This window comes from Scardinius erythrophthalmus (genome assembly GCF_964197995.2).
Source record: "Scardinius erythrophthalmus genome assembly, chromosome: 16".
NCBI lineage: Eukaryota > Metazoa > Chordata > Actinopteri > Cypriniformes > Leuciscidae > Scardinius > Scardinius erythrophthalmus.
In genome coordinates this window covers 38,656,514-38,675,779 of record NC_138236.1, presented here as the reverse complement: position 1 = coordinate 38,675,779, position 19,266 = coordinate 38,656,514, and the positions used below count along the sequence as shown (strand labels likewise).

Below are 19,266 nucleotides of genomic sequence, written 5' to 3'. Positions count from 1 at the left end.
ACACACACGAGTCAACGAGGAAACTAAACGAGAAACAGGTGAACACAATCAGTAACTAAGAGAACTGACTAGGGCACAAAGAAGACTAGGGCTGCGTCCGAAATCGCATATTCTCTTGAGTAGGTACTTATTTTGAATAAACATTTCATTCATGGTCACTAAAAAAAGTATGTTTTATATAGTATGAGTGTGTGTAGTATGAATGTAATCTGGATATACTACATTCACCATGTTGTCATTGTCATGTGATCTACCAGCCTCAGTTGTGTCTCTTCACTGTCATTCACAAATCCTCTCCCGTGGCCTCATGGGATAGGAAAGTGTCCATCGTTTGCACACTTAGGTAATCTGGGTACTTTTTGTCTACTCTTTAATGACTACTGTGAATTCGGACATACTTTTGTCAAATACTGTTTTTCGCCTACTATATAGTGTGGAAGTATATCTACATTGATTATCACCATTGCCCATCTGGATTTTGATGAATTGATCTGGGAAGTCTATGTTTCCCATATAGATCTGCTGTCTCTGCGGTTTCTACAAACAAGCGGATGATATGTACATGCGTTTATTTATGTGGTAAGCAGCCATGTAATACGCAGGTATGGATAATGACCGAGGATCTGACATTGAGATGAATGCTAATGGAGATCTCTCCTCCGGGATTATAGACCTTCTTGTTGCACATGAATAAACTTTTTCAGCTTTCATAGACATGAATCTGGACTTTCCTTCCCTAATGGCACGGTGTGATGCAATGAAGTGTTTCTGCTTTATTGTGAGTATAGTAACAGCACATGCATAGCAGATCACAACTTCAGACGCTTTATAACATGGTTACATCATAATAAACATTTTAGGCACAAACATTTTTATTCAAATGTTGGTAACACTTTAGGTTCATTAGTTAACATCAGATAACTGCCTTAGTTAACATTTACTAAGAATGAACAATACTTCTACAGCCTTTATTAATCTTATATCATAATTTCAACATTTACTAATACATTATTCAAATCAAAGGTTGTATTTTTTAACATTAGTTAATTCACTGTGAACTAACATGAACAAACAATGAACCCAGTGCCGGCCCGAGCCTTTTGGGGGCCCTAAGCAGAATTTGATTTGGGGGCCCCCTCCCACCACGCGGAGTCACCTGTGCTTGACGATTATTGACACAAATGTCACGCTATAATGTTAAATTATAAGTTAATACAATGAGGTTATGTATTAATACAAAATAAATACTTAATAAAAAATAGATACTTAAATAAAAAGTTTTAACTTTTCTTTACTCTTTTACTAACTGTTTGAAACTTCTGAAAACAAACTGTCACAAAACATATTAAATAAATTATTTGCAAAATATCCTCCAACGTTTTGCAACACTTTGCAGTTTGAATGATGTCTTGTATGAACATGACGGATTATGTTTTTATATTTCCACTGTTTGATCGCGCACACGCCTCACACACACAAACACACACACACACACACAAACACACACACACACACACACACACACACACACACACACACACACACACACACACACACACACGCCTGTTCTTTATAGCCGTAATAGAATATAATAATAAAATAGTCAACCTAACATATAAAAATTACACTGCTCTGTTTAAATAGTCAGTTGTACGTACAATTCGTGATGTGATGTTTCCAAGCACATTTTAGCGCAAGTGAAGAGGAAGATTTTTTCCCCGTCAATATTGGAACGTGAGTAAAGTACAAAGCCTATAATAAAGAATAGTTTACCATCCAAATACATCGCGAATGTTGAAACATTTTGATTCGTTTGAGAGAGATACGTGAGCCCAACGCCGCTTACTTTCACTTTCGCTTTAAATTATTTCGTTTTGGCTTGATTATAGTTATTTTTTTACTCTTGTTCTGTTCAGAATATTATTAAATTTAAAGGATAAATCATTGATTCAAATGTAAATCATCAACCATTGATCAAATCAAATTTTTGTGACATGGCTTAACATACCTGACTGCGCACGAATTGTTAGTAGCCTATGCACGCGAGGTTATGCGCATGACTCAAACACTGGCAGACACAGTTGTTGTAGGCAGGTATATTGATCATGAAATCAGAATTTTCTTGTCTTGAATTAGTCATTAATTCATTCATTTATGTCACTTGTTTAAGTTAATTAATATGTAAAAAAAAAATAAAAAAAATAAAAAATTGTCGATTGGGGGCCCCCTGGTGGCCACGGGGCCCTAAGCAGCCGCTTAGTTCGCTTATGCCTCGGGCAGGCTCTGAATGAACCGCTGTATTTTTATTAACTAACATGAACAAAGATGAACTAATATAGTAACACATGTATTGCTCATTTTTAGTGATGTTAGTTAATACATTAACTAATGAAAAGTGTTAAAAAGTGTTGCAAAGTGACACCAAAATGTTATTATAATAAGCAAATGTCCTTGCTCTGGAAGATACAGTCCCTGTCACTTAAACTCAGGTTAATATTGGCTTCTGTTGCACACACAGTATACTAGATGAACAAGCATTCATTGTTACTATATTGTATATTTTAGCATGACCAATCAGTGTGAATTTATGATGGGAGATGTATTCCCGGTTACGTGATGAGAGTGTTGGGCTCAGGAACATGGTGATGTACTTAAAGTGTGTGCTAATGAAAAAGTCTGGCTTTCGTCCTGCTGGGCTCTACCTTCCCTTTGTCACCTGATGCATATGGATGCCAATGTCCCGATTGTGCTCGCGGTTCTTTCTCTCTCTCCCTCTGTGTGTGTGTTTTGGGTCCATTATTTTTTTGGCCTGCGCCCTCCATTGTTCTGCAGAGTTTGGCAGAGGTTAGATGGCACTATGTGACCAGGGCGTCTGGCACCGGAGCGAACCACCTGCATTCAACAATAGTGTTATTCTCCTGATACTGAAGGTGCTGTATAATATCAGAGGTGAACCGACCCATATCTGTGCAGACTCAAATTTACTCTTTCATTTTTGAAAGTAGTGTTCATTTTTGGGGCTTTTCTTTAATATAGTCTTAGTCCTTAGTCTTATTTAGTCAACTAAATCTGGCGTTTTAGTCAATGCAAACTTAGTCACATGCTGCATAATGTTTAAACTGATGATAGTGATAATGATTGCGATTGTTGTCATTTGAGAAATGTATTTTTACATTTCATCAGAATTATTATCAGAATTGTTCATACACATGGTTTATTTGACCTCATGTAGTGTACTGATTTATTACAGGCTATTTATCAAATAAATTAATCTCTGTCTACATTATGAACACTGGTAAAACAAGAAACTTCTCTCAAAAATTAAAACAGTGAAATTGTATTATATTAAGGTTATATTAATATACAAATTATATGAATGCATTTCTATTAAAACAACAGCAAAAAATACTTTGTTTTGTCACACAGAGGTTGCTAAATGTGTGCTTACATCTAATTGCACATCTGATCTAATTGCTTACATGCATTTATTGCTGAATAAATGCATGTAAGTGCATTTATTCAGCAAACACAAACAATATAGTCGAGATATATATATTATATATAGTCACAGTTAGGGTTTAATGACCCTATTGTCGTCTCGTCATGAAAAAAAAAGCTAGTCTACGAACTTTTTTCATCATAGATTTCGTTAACAAATACTATTTGAAAGGTGATTTTTGTATAGGCACACACCTTAAGGGGGTCAAGAACTTATGGAAGCTTGTTTCCGCCACTGAATAATAAATAAATACTAATAATTGCGACTTGATTGGCTGCTATGATTGGCTGCTGTGAGACTTCAGTGTAAATGTCCACTGCTTTGATTAGCTGACATCTTTGCATATGAAATAGCTAGTATTACATGTGGAACTCCCTCGAAAACTTTAAGCACATTTTTACGATTACAGCTCTCAAGGTTAACTAATTGTTAAACTAATTTTAAGTGTTGATTTTAGTATTTTATTTAGATCTATAGCATTATATTTAGATTGCGGCATGAAAGGTTGCAGTTATGAGCATTGTAGCCGATCACCGACATGTTGAGCGCATGAATGCAGTGATCTCGTCTTTGCATCTCGATTTCTGCACACTAATGAATGCTTGCATCATAACAAGGCAAACACAATGTAAATAAGAGATTTGTTGATTATAACAGGAGTTTTGGCGAACTTAGTCACTGATAAACACGCGCTGTTTGATTGACAGCTCCAGCGATCGTAAAGGGAGCGTTCTTTGATCGCTTTCTCTATATAATTTAATCACAGTTTAAATAACAGATTATTTTCATCCTACTAAGAGAAACAATGTGAAGTTGACTCTTTAGTCACTGGTTTGATTTACTGACACATAGACAAAGAACATCTGACTGTACATGAATCATTATATCAGAAATCACTGTTCACAGATCAGGCATTAGAATTAAGTTACTTGCATGTTGTGGCATTACTGTCGAGTCTATATCATAAAAGTCTGTTTGCAAATCCTGCGCCAAAATTGCGACTGATTTACCAAAGAATCTACAGTGAAATGTACCTCATACAAATACAAAATGCTCAGCTTAGACACATTGTTGAAAATAAATTACCACATTCCTAGCATTAGGATCCTTTGGAAGGTAATGTTATTTATTTGATTACAGTGATCCTGTATGGATCTTCTCTTCTCCTCATCTCACTAACACACCAGTGGGCGGGGCCAAAGTTGTGATGATGAAGTAGGTGTAGATCTTCTTCTGTAGAGGCCGTCTTTCACATATCTATAGGCACATTCGCTTGGTTACAATAAAAGTTGTTTTTGGACTAAAAAACTAAGTTTTCAGTTCTTATAGTATGATGACCTCTTATGTGTCAAACGCTCAAGGAAAATTTGAGTTCTCAGTTCATGACACCTTTAGAGTCGTTTTGAAAAACAGTTGAACATTTCCACTGGTATTGTCTATGAAAAAAGAGATCCTTTTCAGTGACATGCAGTGACCTTTTGTGACAATCTGCCCCAGTGTGACTTTTTTACACTGAACTTGGTAAAGAATCACAAAAAAATCTGCAGTTTATTACAATGATTTAGGAATAACACTTAATGATAAAAAAAAAGAAAAGAAAAAGTCTTTGAAGTAAAAAAGTAATTAATCCCAACAAAATTAATTATTTGATTTTTCATGCATATTTAAGCAAAAATGCTACAATGTTCAAATATTTTCTCTTCTGCTCACCGAGGCTGCATTTATCAGATCAAAAATGTAGTAAAATTGTGAAATATTATGTAAAACAGCTGTTTTCTATGTGAATTTACAGTAAAGTGTAATTTATTCCTGTGATCAAAGCTGATTTTCAGCATCATTACTCCAGTCTTCAGAGTCACATGATCCTTCAGAAATCATTCTAATATGATGATTGGATGCTCACGAAACATTAATGAATATTATCAATATTAGAAACAGTTGTACTACTTCAGATTTTTATGGAAACCGTCATACGATTTTTTATGAATACAAAGCTTTAAAAATGCATTTATTTTAAAGTCTTTGCTGTCATGTTTGATCAATTTAATTGATCCCTGCTGAATACAAGTATCAATTTCTTTAAAAAAAAATAAAGAATAATAATAATTCTTAACAACCCCAAGCTTTTGAAAGGGAGTATATGTACAGTATGGAATGAAGCAGATACAATGAAGGAAAGAATGTGCTGCATGTTATCTTTCTTATACTGTATGTCATTTGAACAAGAAACAATGCTTCTAAATATAAGATAAACCATACTTTCACTTTATTTAAATATAATAACTTGACCCTAGCACATAAAAACACAGTTTAACCTTTTGGCTAAAATCTTCATAATATAATGGACACTTTGTTGACACTTGTCTTAATGTGTGTGGCTGTGTTTTTGTTTTTTTTTTTTAACATCAAACATTTTAAAATTCATCAAAATGACCTTAATATATATGACAGGTTTCAAACAAACATGCACAGCCAATGTTAGGGAGGTGAACATTATATGTCTTTTTTTGATGTCCTTGTGTTTGTCGTCCTGTCAAAATGTATAATGTTATAGAGCAATGTTTCAGAAAAACCCCAGCAATGCTAGAGATATGAAAGGCTGGAAGTGAAACACAAAAGCAGTGAGCGAGAGAGAGGAACAGAGCGAACGCTGTGATAAATTGCAGAGGCGGGAAAACGAGTCACTTGAGCATAAAATTAGATTTTACAAATGTGTTGTTACCTGACAGTTATTTGACAGAGAAGATATGGCGACATTGGAAACGTATATGAATATTGCTAATCATACAGAGTAAATGAGAGGTTGGGGGTTTTGATGGTGAACGAGGGAACAAATCTTAATTCATCCTCTTTATCACTGAAGACTTACACTGAAGCTTGATTGGCTGCTGGCATTTATATGCTAATTTGAAATGCTCTGTAACTGAAGAAAAACTAAATGTTCTTCAGATAACCGATAGATGAAGCTTTGAAATGCTGTAAAAAATTGGCTTCATTATTGTTGGTTATGTAATGTATATTAATTCGATCATTAATAGTGTGACTTTTTATATTTATTTAATCATTAATTAAGCCTCAGCTGCCATAAAGGCAAAAAAAAAAAAAAAAACTCTTTGTTTTATTAATTTAAACCAGTTTTCACACTATCTTGAAAACAAGGCGCGCATAGTATCGAAATAGACCAAGAATTATAAAAATACAATTAAAAAATATTACCAAAAATAGCAGATAGCACAATATTATTTCACATGGTATGTTTTTTGTTGTTGTTGCAAGGTCTACATGCAATTACATCTTAAATAATCTTCATTTGGGGCTTTGCTCACATATTTATATATGCAATTAATTAGGATTATTTAATAAGCATATCAGGTAATCTATTTGATTTAATTAATTTAGCGTAATCGATGGACAGCTGTACATTCATTCTCATGGAATACGGTATAAAGGAACTCACAGTCCATTTCTTCTCATGCATGTATGTTTGCTATTTATTTTTGTTAAGATGATAATTTCAGTCTTTTGCCATTTAATATTTTTTTTTTATTATTTATTTATTTTTTATCGTATGTTCTCCAAAAACACACAAGCAAGATGCAAATAATTTCTTTTGGCTTTATTCAAACACAAGCGGAACAAATTTGTGTGGAAGTCATACAAAAAGTCATTAATAAATCAAGTCAGAAACTCATAAAGAACGTTTCATTTCAAATGTTTGGCGAGGATGAAGGTGTGAAATGATATGAAAGGAAAATGGGTAAACAACATAGAAAGAAAGCTTAAAAAAGATTAAAAATGAAAAACAATGGACAAAAGATAATTGTCAGTTTGCCACTATAAAATACTCAGTAATATCCCAACCGAGGTCCAGAAGAGAAAAGCCATTGATAAAATGAGAGTCTATCAACGCTAATAAACAGTCCTTCTCTCATTCTTTTCTTCCAGAGCTTTTTATTGTATTTGTAAGTAAATATAGTGCAGAAATGCATTAGTCAGTTCTTTGGTATAATCTTCATACTGAAAGTCATTATGCACGTCAGATGGAGTTTCAGGACCACTGTAGATCATGTCTGTTTCTCCAGACTTCTCCACTCGCTCACAGGAGACAGACAGCGAGTCCTCCTCTTGTTTTCCGTGGGGAATAGACAGATGGAATGGGATAACAGGGCAATACAGCGTCCCTTAATTGGTCAGTGTTGTGCACAATGCTGGTTGCTTGCCGTAATTGTTTATTGTGGACCATTGTCTCCTGCATTGTGTGTCAGCGCGAGTGGTTCAGTTACTCACAGGCATGCTGGGAAACAGACCAGGAGAGCCGGGCTACAAAAGAGCTCCCTCTAGAACAGCTCAGACATTCATCCACAACATAATGATATTGTCTCATTGTTGGGCTTTTGGCTGAGCTCTGCTTGGCTGTGTGGGCTGTGCATGGCAAGCCTTGAGACTGGGACAGTATATCCGGGTACAAGGCACCGGTTGACCCGTCAGCTGACCCGCCGCTGTAAAGTTGCCTTGTGTGTTAATGGGTTTTTGTTGTTATTGTTGTTGTTGTTGTTGTTTTGCAGACATAGGCTGGAGTCTTAGTATTATGAAACACCATATAGTTCGCAAGGAGAAAATACACTTTGTGTCTTTCCTTCTGTCTAGATTTTCTCAGATTATTACACAATGGTAATATATGTATAATTCTATATTTTTTTTAAATCTAAATTAATTTTAAAAAACGAATTGCAGATAATATTAATGAAATATAAGGCCACTTAAAGGTGGGATCGGTAGTTTTTGGCCAATGTTGATATTTGAAATCACCAAATCAAACACGTCCTCTGCTGTACCTGCCGGCCGGGGGTATGATGTCATCAATAAGTGAAAGCAATGTGTTACTATGGTAATCCATGTCGAATGTGTTTCAGTAGTAATGTGCGTTTTAACGCGTCAATGGTTCAGCTCCGTTTCACGCGGAAGACGACACTCAACACCCTCACAGTTATCATGATCAACTCTATGGCACGAGCACGACAGTCATATTAACGAATATATTACAACTATAACAAGATATCGATCACTAAATGAGGAACCAAAGGAAACAAACATTAGGAGTATATTATCTTACCTTTCAGACACACTTGAAACAGACAGTGGAGGAGCTTTAAATGCGCCAGGCTTACATGTGTCTCTTTCACCGCTGAATTGAACAAAAATAATATCGCAAATGAAAAAAAAACAAGCAAAGATGACACACAAGCATATTCAAGCAATGGTCAGCATATATTAGAACAAATCTAAACAATGTTACTCACCTATCAAGAAGACATACACCTTTATAATGCATTATACATAGAGGATTTAAGTAAAGTGTTACCCAATAATCCATATCATTCAAGCAGTTTAATCCAAGTCTTCTGAAAAGACATGATCGCTTTATGTGAGAAATAGATTTAATTTAGGCTTTCATTCACATATCAAACCACAAGCAAGCACACTTTAGCTTCCCTTTACTATTAAATGGATTAAATTGGGTACACCGCTCAAATCACATGGATTACTTTTACAGTGTCTTGAAGCGTCAAAGTTTAGGTGGAATGAGCTTTCAATGGATGGACAGAAATATTACAAATATCCTAATTTGTGTTTCAAAGATGAACAAAAGTGCTGGAGATTTGATCCCAGTGACTCGAATCATTGGACTATCTTCATTATTTCAATAATTGTGTTGTTACTTTAAGAAGCAGTGTATTGTAAAGCGGTGTTCTGGCATCAGTATTAGTAAAGATAACAGCTGTAATGAGCACATGTTTCTCTATCAGGATAAAACTCTAGAGAGTAATTAGACCGTCTTTGTAAAGCTGTTTCAAAACTGGAAACAAGTTAATCGCAACTTAAACTGACTGATGTCAGAGAAAGATATGCAAGCAATCTCAGATCAAAAGTTACAGCTCAATTTGCATTGGGCCCTTTAGAGCACAGAGCCGTAAATATCCTGCACCATTAATGTGTCCTATCTCTTTATCCGTAGACGTTCTCCTGATCGGAAACAGCGTTTGACGGAGAAGTCGCAAGCGTTTTGCTTTATGGCTTGTATATCTGGAAATAAAGGCATTTATTGCGAAGCTACACGCGGGGCGTTTTTCTCCTCGCAGCAGCTGATCTCCCCTTTTTATTAAATCTATTTTAGTGCTTCCGAGCAATGCACATTTTATCCTCTTAATAGTCAAATTAGTATATACTCCAGCAATTACTTAATGTACTCTAATGAGATTTCCCCACAAACCGGCAGGATTCATTTATTTTAATGCGTCGGGCTCTTTCCAGGGAGTTTATGCATCATGTCCCTTCAGAAGTCAAGCAGCGGCAGAGTCATAAATAGTGTGTGTGTGCGTGTGTGTGTGTGTGTCTCGATGGATGCTGATCTCGCTCTTAAACTTGTCTCCATGTTCAGGGTTGCTCTTGACCTGTGCTGAGGTCTGACTCAAGAACTCTTAAATATTCATGTGTTTATGGATCTACATGCTACGGACTCGAAAGGCAGGATTGGAAATGTTAAAAAGGAATGTTAAAAAAAGCCCAAGGGTTATTCTGTGTTTGGCACAGCGTTCGTCTTGTCTCCAATTCAGAAGGGTTGGTGTGCCATTACTATTTTTGTAGGGAAAACTGTTTGACGTGTTAGATAAGATTAACATAGCATGAAAATTCGGGAGATTTTAAAGTGTAAAGTACAACGACGTAACTCGCTGCTCAAACTACCGCAGTACGATGTATCGTTGAAGAAATCAACTAGCTAGTCACTTCTCCAAACCATATTGTCGCAAATTGGTCGTTGAACCACGTTGGTTAATGATGAGTTATAACTTCTTTAAATGAATCTGTTTGAGATGGAATTAACGCTAGATGTTTTGCTATAAATTACAGACATGGCATCTGAGGACTATTTCTCATTTTTCTCAGTTATTTTGCTTTATTTCCAGATTCAATCGTAGGCTCGTTCTTACGTACTAGAGCACGTTCGCACATGCGCACTCTTCTAAAACGCCGCTTTAAAGGGGTGGTTGATTATGATTTCACTTTTCTAACTTTAGTTAGTGTGTAATGTTGCTGTTTGAGCATTATCTTAAATAAATCGAGATTATCGATTTATAGATTATCAAGACAGAATATGCTAATCAATGACTAGAAGATAACTCCACATCAGCAACATAAATTCATCAACTAACCATTCAGAAATGTCCTGTTGCTTCTACATGTTGTCACTTCTTTTAGTCTCTCCATCTTTGACTCTGTTGACATCATCTGATTCCGGTTTGAACATAAAAGGCTAAACGTTTTTGAAATTTTCAGTGCATGTCTGTGTGAGGTAAAATGACACAAGCTGTTGTAGCTCCGCCCCCTCATTTGCATTTAAAGGAACAGACACACAACAGTGTGTTTTTGCTCACCCTCAAAAAGTGACAACTAACATGGTATATAAAAATATCTGTGGGGTATTTTGAGCTAAAACTTCACATACACACTTTCGGGACATCAAAGACACATTTTACATCTTCTGAAAAGGGCATTATAACACCCCTTTAAATCTCTTGACAAACTAAAGGATGTAAATGACATTTGAATGTATTCTAAATAAAAGACACTGATTGTACTGAATGTCAGCTTGCTTCTGTTGCTCAAGATAAGGATTTATTGAGTCCACATGTCATGCAAACTAGAAACTCTGCTTCTAACCACAGGTCGAGATCTGTCGTTCCAAACACACAACTTTGCGATTCAGTTTGCAAATGTTCGTTGGAAATATAGTTTCGGGAAACACAGACTTGTTGAACTATGCTGCTTTTGGGAAACACACTCCTGTTTGTGAATGTAAAAGGTCTGGAAAGTTTTAAAGAGTTGTTGTCTCCTAAAATAAAATAAGTGATTCTTAACTCCCTGAAACGAGTCGTCAGTAAGTCCAGTCTCACTGCTGAACCCACGTAGGTTTGTGACTAATTTGCATAATGTCAGTCTGTGATCTTGATTGGCTGAACAGCGTCTCTTTGCTCCGCCCTCAAGCACTGTAGTTGTGTAGATGATGTAGATGTAGATGTAGATGTAGATGAGACTGGAAGAGTTTTCCGAGCTGAGAAAGCAAACACACTTCGATGTACTTCCAAAGGATGAGACTCGTGATATGGTAAAACCGATGCCATCGTTACTGTTCGTACCACTGTGTGTCAAGTGCTGAGGAAAAGCTGAGATACAGATATGCTAATGAGCGGCACACACTGTTTGACCAATCACAACATACTGAGCCATCTAACCAATCAGGGCAGAGCAGCTCACGGAGAGGCGGGGTTTAGAGAGACTGAATCCTTGATTAAAAGAGCTGATGCTGCCATGGATATTATGAGAAAATATATATATATATATGTTTTTTTTTTACTTTGGATGCATGAAAACCTTATAAGGAGCCTTTAACATTGCTTAATACACTCTCAGAAAAAAAGGTACGAAAGCTGTCACTGGGGCTGTACCTTTTCAAAAGGTACACTTTTGTCCCTTTTAGGTACTAATATGTACCATTAAGGTACCAATATGCACCCTTTAGGTACAAAAATGTTCCTTTTAAAAAGGTACAGCCTCAGTGACAGCTTTCGTACCTTTTTTTCTGAGAGTGTAGGGGCACTTTAACAAATCCATTGTCTGAGCAGTCCAGTTAAACCATTTATAAACCCCATGCGAATTAATGCTCAGAGGTCAGCTCAGAGGAACTGGCCTTTAAATTCGTATGTATATATATATTTGTCCGATTATGCACTGCAATGCACTGCCTTTCCCTGGCTATTTACTGAAAAAGTAAAAAATAATACAGTTTCCAGTTTGAGTTTCAGATGCTATTATGCACCGTATTTGTGGAAAGTGCTAAAAATCTTTTAAATCCCAAATAGCATGAAGTGATAATATGTGAAATTGAATTGTGTACAACTGAACAAACTTTGGTCTACCAATATTTCTCTGAGCTCATAAGTCTTCCAGACCGTCATATCGCTGATATGCTGTGGGAAGGTGAAGCAGGTCTAACAGTATTAATCCTCAAGGGCTGAAGATTGCTCAGCGTGCTCCAGATGTTATCATTTTATTGTTTTTATAGGCTTCTATTACACACTAAAGTCAATAAACACAGAATTTACTTCTCCGGCTCTTCTATTGGTGGAATTTCTTGGCCATAAAATGCATTTCTGAAAATCTCAGCAGACTGTTATGAAATGACTTTTCCAAAAACGGCTTTAAACTTCCAAACTTCTGTGCAAAAATCCTATCCACAAGCTATAGGCCTGTGTGTGAATCTACTTTTTATTTTATCAGGGAATGAAAGGTGACCTGCAGGCCTTAAGGAGGCAAGGTAGCTTTGATGAGGCCATTTACTCTTCTCTTTCTCTCTTTCACTCTCCTCATCTCCATTATGGCCTTGAACTTTAAAAGCCTGTCAGAGACTCTTTCTTTCTGCTGAGCAGATCGAATAGAGGATCCTTAAGTACACAACCGAGCTCGCCGACAGCTCTAAATGCAAAACACCTCCAGAGGTTTGGATGCGATGCAAGCTTCTTCTCTGGGTTCAGCTTTGGTTCATCTAGTGATTTCTCTTGTTTTTTGTGTGTTTTAGGGGGGATTTTTGAGCAGATGGATGGACCTGTGGCACTCGTCAGCTCAGAGGAACTGGCCTTTAAATTCGCTGTTAATAATATCAACAGAAACAGGACGTTATTGCCCAACACAACGTTAACGTACGACATTCAGAGGATTAATATCTATGATAGCTTTGAGGCCTCCAGAAAAGGTGAGTGGTGTGAGAACATAAAGGTTTTTGTCTGTGTTTAGACCAGAACTGTTGAGCAAATGTTAACTATGGGTGTGTTCACACTTGGTAGGATTGATTCGATAATGCGTAGTGTTGATCACCTCACTTTTAGACCAAAACCCATTTTAAAAACCGCAAATGCATGCGATAGTGAAATATTATAGCTGACATGTTGTTGCAAAGTTACTTATATTCAGTAGAATATGTAAATCAGTTGTCACCAACCTTTTCAAGCCCAAGACCCCTGACCTCGGCCTTGATGACAGGCTAGATCTACCTATAGATGTTTTCATGGCCGATTCCGTGTTTTTTTTACAAGCAAATTGGCCGATTTTGAAGTCAGCTGCCATTTTCTTCTTCTCTAAGCAAATTTATTTGTTGTTAATTTGCTCTATAACAGTCCAAACTGGCCTTGAAAAACTGTGGCTTTTATCAATTCATTCAAAAAAACTTTAATCGCAATCAACAGGTTGCCGACCACTGATCTTAATAAGGCTTAACCAAATAAATAAACAGAGATACGTACATAAATACGTATACTTCTGCAAAATTCATAATGCATTGTTCCACATAATATAAAACATCCTTTCATGCCCAACTTCATATTTTAATAGGAAGAAAGACAAGACAACTGTGTTCATCAAACCATTTCATGGGGTCTTAAAGAAGTTTTGGTTATCAGTTATTATCAGCTACACTACTTCTAAACTAATGAAATGTCTTACTCCTATTATCACTGTAAAGCTGCTTTGAAACAATATATAATGTTAAAAGCACTGTATAAATGAAGATGACTTGACTTATTCTGTCTTTCTCCTGTCGGCAGCGTGTGACCAGTTGTCTTTAGGTGTCGTTGCCATCTTCGGGCCGTCCCACAGCTCCTCATCCAACGCTGTTCAGTCCATCTGCAACGCCCTGGAGGTGCCACACATTCAGGTGCGATGGAAACACCACCCGATGGACAACAGGGACTCGTTTTACGCCAACCTGTACCCGGATTACTCTTCCCTGAGCTACGCTATCTTAGACCTGGTGCAGTTCCTCAAGTGGAAGACGGCCACGGTGGTTTACGACGACAGCACAGGTGAGAGTTAATGTCTTCATGTCGAGAAACTGGGAAGTCCTCAGAGTAGAGACTGTACTTCAGTGATGAGAAGCAGGAGACTCTCATAATGTTCCTGTTGCTGTCAGATTGAGTCTTCAGGCTTTGATATCATACAAACAGTTTGAATCAAAGTGATCGAGCAATGACAGGAACAGGAATAGATAGAAATTCATCTGAGATGCAACATATGTGATATAAAAACACACATATATATATATATATGTATGTATGTATGTATGTATGTATGTATGTAGAGTATTGTATATACACGGGCGTAATTTCCTATGGGGACAGGGGGGACATGTCCCCCCCACTTTTCAAAATCCCGTTTGTGTCCCCCCCACTTTCCAATTCGTTATGATTTTTTTTTTTTTTTTCGCACACCGTCATCGCCACGGAGGAGCAGGACAAAGAAAGCCTGTGCCGATGTGAGCTGCCGCGTCCAGGAACGTCGCGTCCACACTCTTAAAATAGCTCAATGAAAGTTCTAATGAGCAGGGAGCGCTCCTGACGCACACACACGACGCACAGACAGCGCGCCAGAATCGAACAATAACACACACATTTATGCCAAAATGCCCGTTTTGTCGAGTATCCTCACAAGAACAGTCTTAAAGGGTTAGTTCACCCACAAATGAAAATTCTGTCAGTAATTACTCACCCTCATGTTGTTCCAACCCGTAAGACCTTCGTTCATCTTCGGAACACAAATTAAGATATTTTTGATTAAATCTGAGAGTTGTCTCACTCCTCCATAGGCTTTCAGAGGGACCGAAACTTGCTGGCCCAGAAAAGTTATTAAAGAGATCGTTAATATAGTCCAAGTGACTACAGTGGCTCAATCTTAAGTATATCAAGCGACGAGAATACTTTTTGTGCACAAAAACAAACAAAAATAACGACTTTATTCCACTATTCATTTCCTTCTCTCTGGACCTCTAGTTGGTTCACGTAGTGTTTTTGCGCAGCGCGTCTGTGTTGCACGTCACCACATAGGCTCACTATTGGCCGACGCCGGTCATGTGTGTGATGCGTGATGACGTGCAACACAGACGCGCAGCGCAAAAACACTACGAGGCCCAGAGAGAAGGAAATGAATAGTGGAATAAAGTCGTTATTTTTGTTTGTTTTTGCGCACAAAAAGTATTCTCGTCGCTTGATATACTTAGGATTAAGCCACTGTAGTCACTTGGACTATATTAACGATCTCTTTAATAACTTTTCTGGGCCAGCAAGTTTCGGTCCCTCTGAAAGCCTATGGAGGAGTGAGACAACTCTCAGATTTAATCAAAAATATCTTAATTTGTGTTCCGAAGATGAACGAATGTCTTACGCGGTTGGAACAACATGAGGGTGAGTAATTACTGACAGAATTTTCATTTTTGGGTGAACTAACCCTTGAAAATGAGTTAAATAAAATCTTAAATGAAAGTAAAGAGTAAATGAGAAAATTAAATCCTTGAGATCCTGTCAGAGGCAAATCTTAAAGGGACAGCAACCACTAATTCTCTCTGTCAGTAAAGTTAACCAAAGAACAAAGGGAACAGAGAAAATCATTAAGGATTAATCTATATGTAATTTATCATTTATGCAGTGCGGACTATTTGATAACCTTAATCAATTTCTGTATATTTCGTACCTGTTAAGACAGAAAAGGCACAGGTAAATACAGGGCCGGATTAACCATTAGGGCAACTAGTCACTTGCCCAGGGGCACATGACATCTAAGGGGCCCTGACAGGTAGGAAATACACAGAAATTTAATAAAGTTATCAAACACTTTACAGTCTTCTTCACTGCATAAGGTGCATCTACGCAGGTTCACGCAGACAAAGTCTTTCCTCCCTCCCCGCTGAACGCCAGCGATTACTAAAAAGTTTGTTTTAGGTTCGATATTAGCAGGACATTTGTTCTACAGGGTCGGTAGTCTAACAAAGATATCAATAGCAAGATTAGTTTTAACATTATGTGACCATTGTATATCGACATGATGAAAATATTCATTCAAAATCATTCATGCATTAATGCTGCATAATTATAGCCTACCTGAGAATGCTTTGACGCGTTTCCACAGCACACAATGCTTAAGGGAACGTCTGCCAATTCCACCAACTGTGTTAAACGTAGCCTATAATTTCTATTATTTAAAATTACTTTTAACATTTAAAAACAGACGTTTTCAAATTCCAAAGCTTGCAGAAGGTTCCTAATGGCAATAATGACTACAGTATTAGGCCTTGAGTAAATTAACTTGTCTAAGAAAATGATTCATAAAATAGGCTATAAATATCAGTTGAGCCTAAGTTTACTTTCATCACTGACATAGACGGAAATGAAAAGACTAAGTTCAGCTTTAGGAGGGGAAGAAATAGGCCAGGATAAGAAGACTGAGAGAATAAGAAATATGAAGATGAGGAGAGAGCAGGTATTGACAAATAATCTAATGACAAGGTTTTAAAGCTAGCCTATTTCTTATAATTTTTTGGCCTTCAAAAGTCATTACACATATGTAGGTCAAAGAAATCCAAATTTTCTCGGGGGAGCATGCCCCCCAACCCCCCTAACTATGGGGGGCCTTGAGTCTTGATGCCCGGGGCACAGGTAATTGTTAATCCGGCCCTCGGTAAATATGACATTTATTATGGGTTTAAGTGAGGATTGTTTAAAGTTCACTTAAATTAAGTTGTTAGCCTATATTTTTGAAGCCTAATAAATGTTTAAAATTTGGGGGAAAAAATCATTTTCATCGAGACATCGGTAGCTATATTAATATCAGTGATACAGGCCTTCATTCATAAAAAGATGATATTAAACAATTATTTAAAATATACTGTCTTTATGTTGTTTCTACATTACAGTGGAAATTGAGTCTCACTTTATTTAAATTTTATTTACACACAAAACGTTAATAGTGAACATTTTTGACTTTATAAAATGATTCTCTCTCGTCTTGGCAATCGGCCCCTATAAACAATAAAAAAGTAAGACATATTTTTGTTATACATAGTTTAGTAGCCTACTATTCTTTTTGGCAGAATTTATCATTATAATCAACTTAATTATTTTCAAAATTATTATATAATTATTAATTATTTTGTATCACCATAGTCCCCAAATGTATGCAAATGCAGGAAATGGGATTCAAATCGAAAAAATGTTCCCCCATTTTGTGTCCCCCCCACTTCTCAAACCAAAGATACACCCTTGTGTATTTATATATATAGTGCTGGGCATTAATCGCACCCAAAATAAAAGTTTGTTTTTATATAATATATGTGTGTGTACTATGTATAATGAATCTGTATTTATAAATACACATACATGCATGTATATATTTAAGGAATATTTGCATGTATAAACTGTATATATTTATATAAAATGTATATTATATATAAATATTTTATATATAAATAAAAAAAAAATCTTAAATATATACATGCATGTGTGTGTATTTATAAAAACAAAATAATTATACACAGTACACACACATATATTATGTAAAAACAAACTTTTATTTTGGATATGATAAATCGTTGTCCAGCACTAATATATTTTAAAAATACAACCAGTATAACTATGTTAAATTGACTGTCTGCATTATTTCTCTGAACTGTGCCAACAACAGTAGAAGAACAAGTTTGCTCTGAGCATTTGATGCCTTTTCTTATCTCTCTCCATCCACAGTTGACATGGTTTCATGCTAATCTATGCTGGTCCAGATCAGCTGGTCGTCTAGGTTTTTCAGGGGTTCTCAAACATTTTGAACAAAACAATGTTTGAATGCCGTCCTGTCTCAGCTGATATGTACCTCTGTTGCAGGGCTATTATGGTTAACTAAAACTTAAACTATTTAAAACAGCTGCAATAAAGTAAAATGTCAATTTTAGCTGGAAAACATAAACTAAACGGATATTAAAAATGCTGCCTTGGCAATAAGCTGAAACTAAAAGAAACCTAAATAGCAATAAACAATAATATTTGTATTTTATAAAATGACAAAAGCACAAAATCTAAAATCTATAGCAACCACCCAGAACACCCTAGCAACGCCATAGAAACCACCCAGAATACCCTAGCAACCACCTAGCAACACCATATCAACCGCCCAGAACACCCTAACAACCGCCTAGCAACCACCCAGAATACCCTAGTAACCACCTAGCAACCACCCAGAACACCTTAGCAACCCACTAGAATTTTGCTACTGCAAGCACCACTCACATTTTCTTCAGGAAATGTACATTCTAGTTATATTATGATTTTTTTTAACAGATATTTTGATTTACACATTGCACTGTGTTGTGTTTTAGGTTTAAAGGAAATATCTGTGAACTTAGCAGAAAATGTCCAGTACTTTTAACATTTCTAATTTTTTTCTTACTTACTATGTACCGGTACATATTTATTGATTTATTTGATTTTTCATATTAGTTAAGATGATGTTAACATAACTAAATTTAAATCATTTTAAGACTTGCCTCTAGTTGACCAGAGCAGGGTGGCCAATATAATAGCAATACTACTTTAATTCAAATAATATATATAATATATACAAAATAATATATAAATAAGATATAGGCTACACAAAATGACTGAAACATTTATTTTAACTTAATATTTACACTGGATCCTGTTGTAATATTTACAATTCACTCATTAAAAAAAAAAAAAGTAAAACTTTACAATAAGGTTCCACTGGTTAACATTAAATGCTTTGGTAACACTTATAATAATGTTCAGTTATAAGCCATTTATAAGTTATTAGTTAAGGATGAACTAATGACTTACAGAAACACGGATATGATACAACAATTTTATACATCCATATTTCAA

At 36.1% G+C, this 19,266-nt stretch overlaps 2 protein-coding genes across 2 annotated transcripts in view; both read left to right on the top strand.

The window, feature by feature from the left end:
* LOC308704148 (NLR family CARD domain-containing protein 3-like) overlaps nucleotides 1-19,266 on the top strand; it is a 1,230,758-nt gene that overhangs the window by 785,048 nt on the left and 426,444 nt on the right. The gene's annotated exons all lie outside the window — the stretch shown is intronic.
* grik3 (glutamate ionotropic receptor kainate type subunit 3) overlaps nucleotides 1-19,266 on the top strand; it is a 183,570-nt gene that overhangs the window by 52,116 nt on the left and 112,188 nt on the right. The window contains exons 2-3 of the mRNA XM_081389070.1: nucleotides 13,134-13,307; nucleotides 14,155-14,412. Of these exons, the coding sequence (XP_081245196.1) occupies nucleotides 13,134-13,307; nucleotides 14,155-14,412 (432 nt within the window). The remainder of the gene's footprint in view (nucleotides 1-13,133; nucleotides 13,308-14,154; nucleotides 14,413-19,266) is intronic.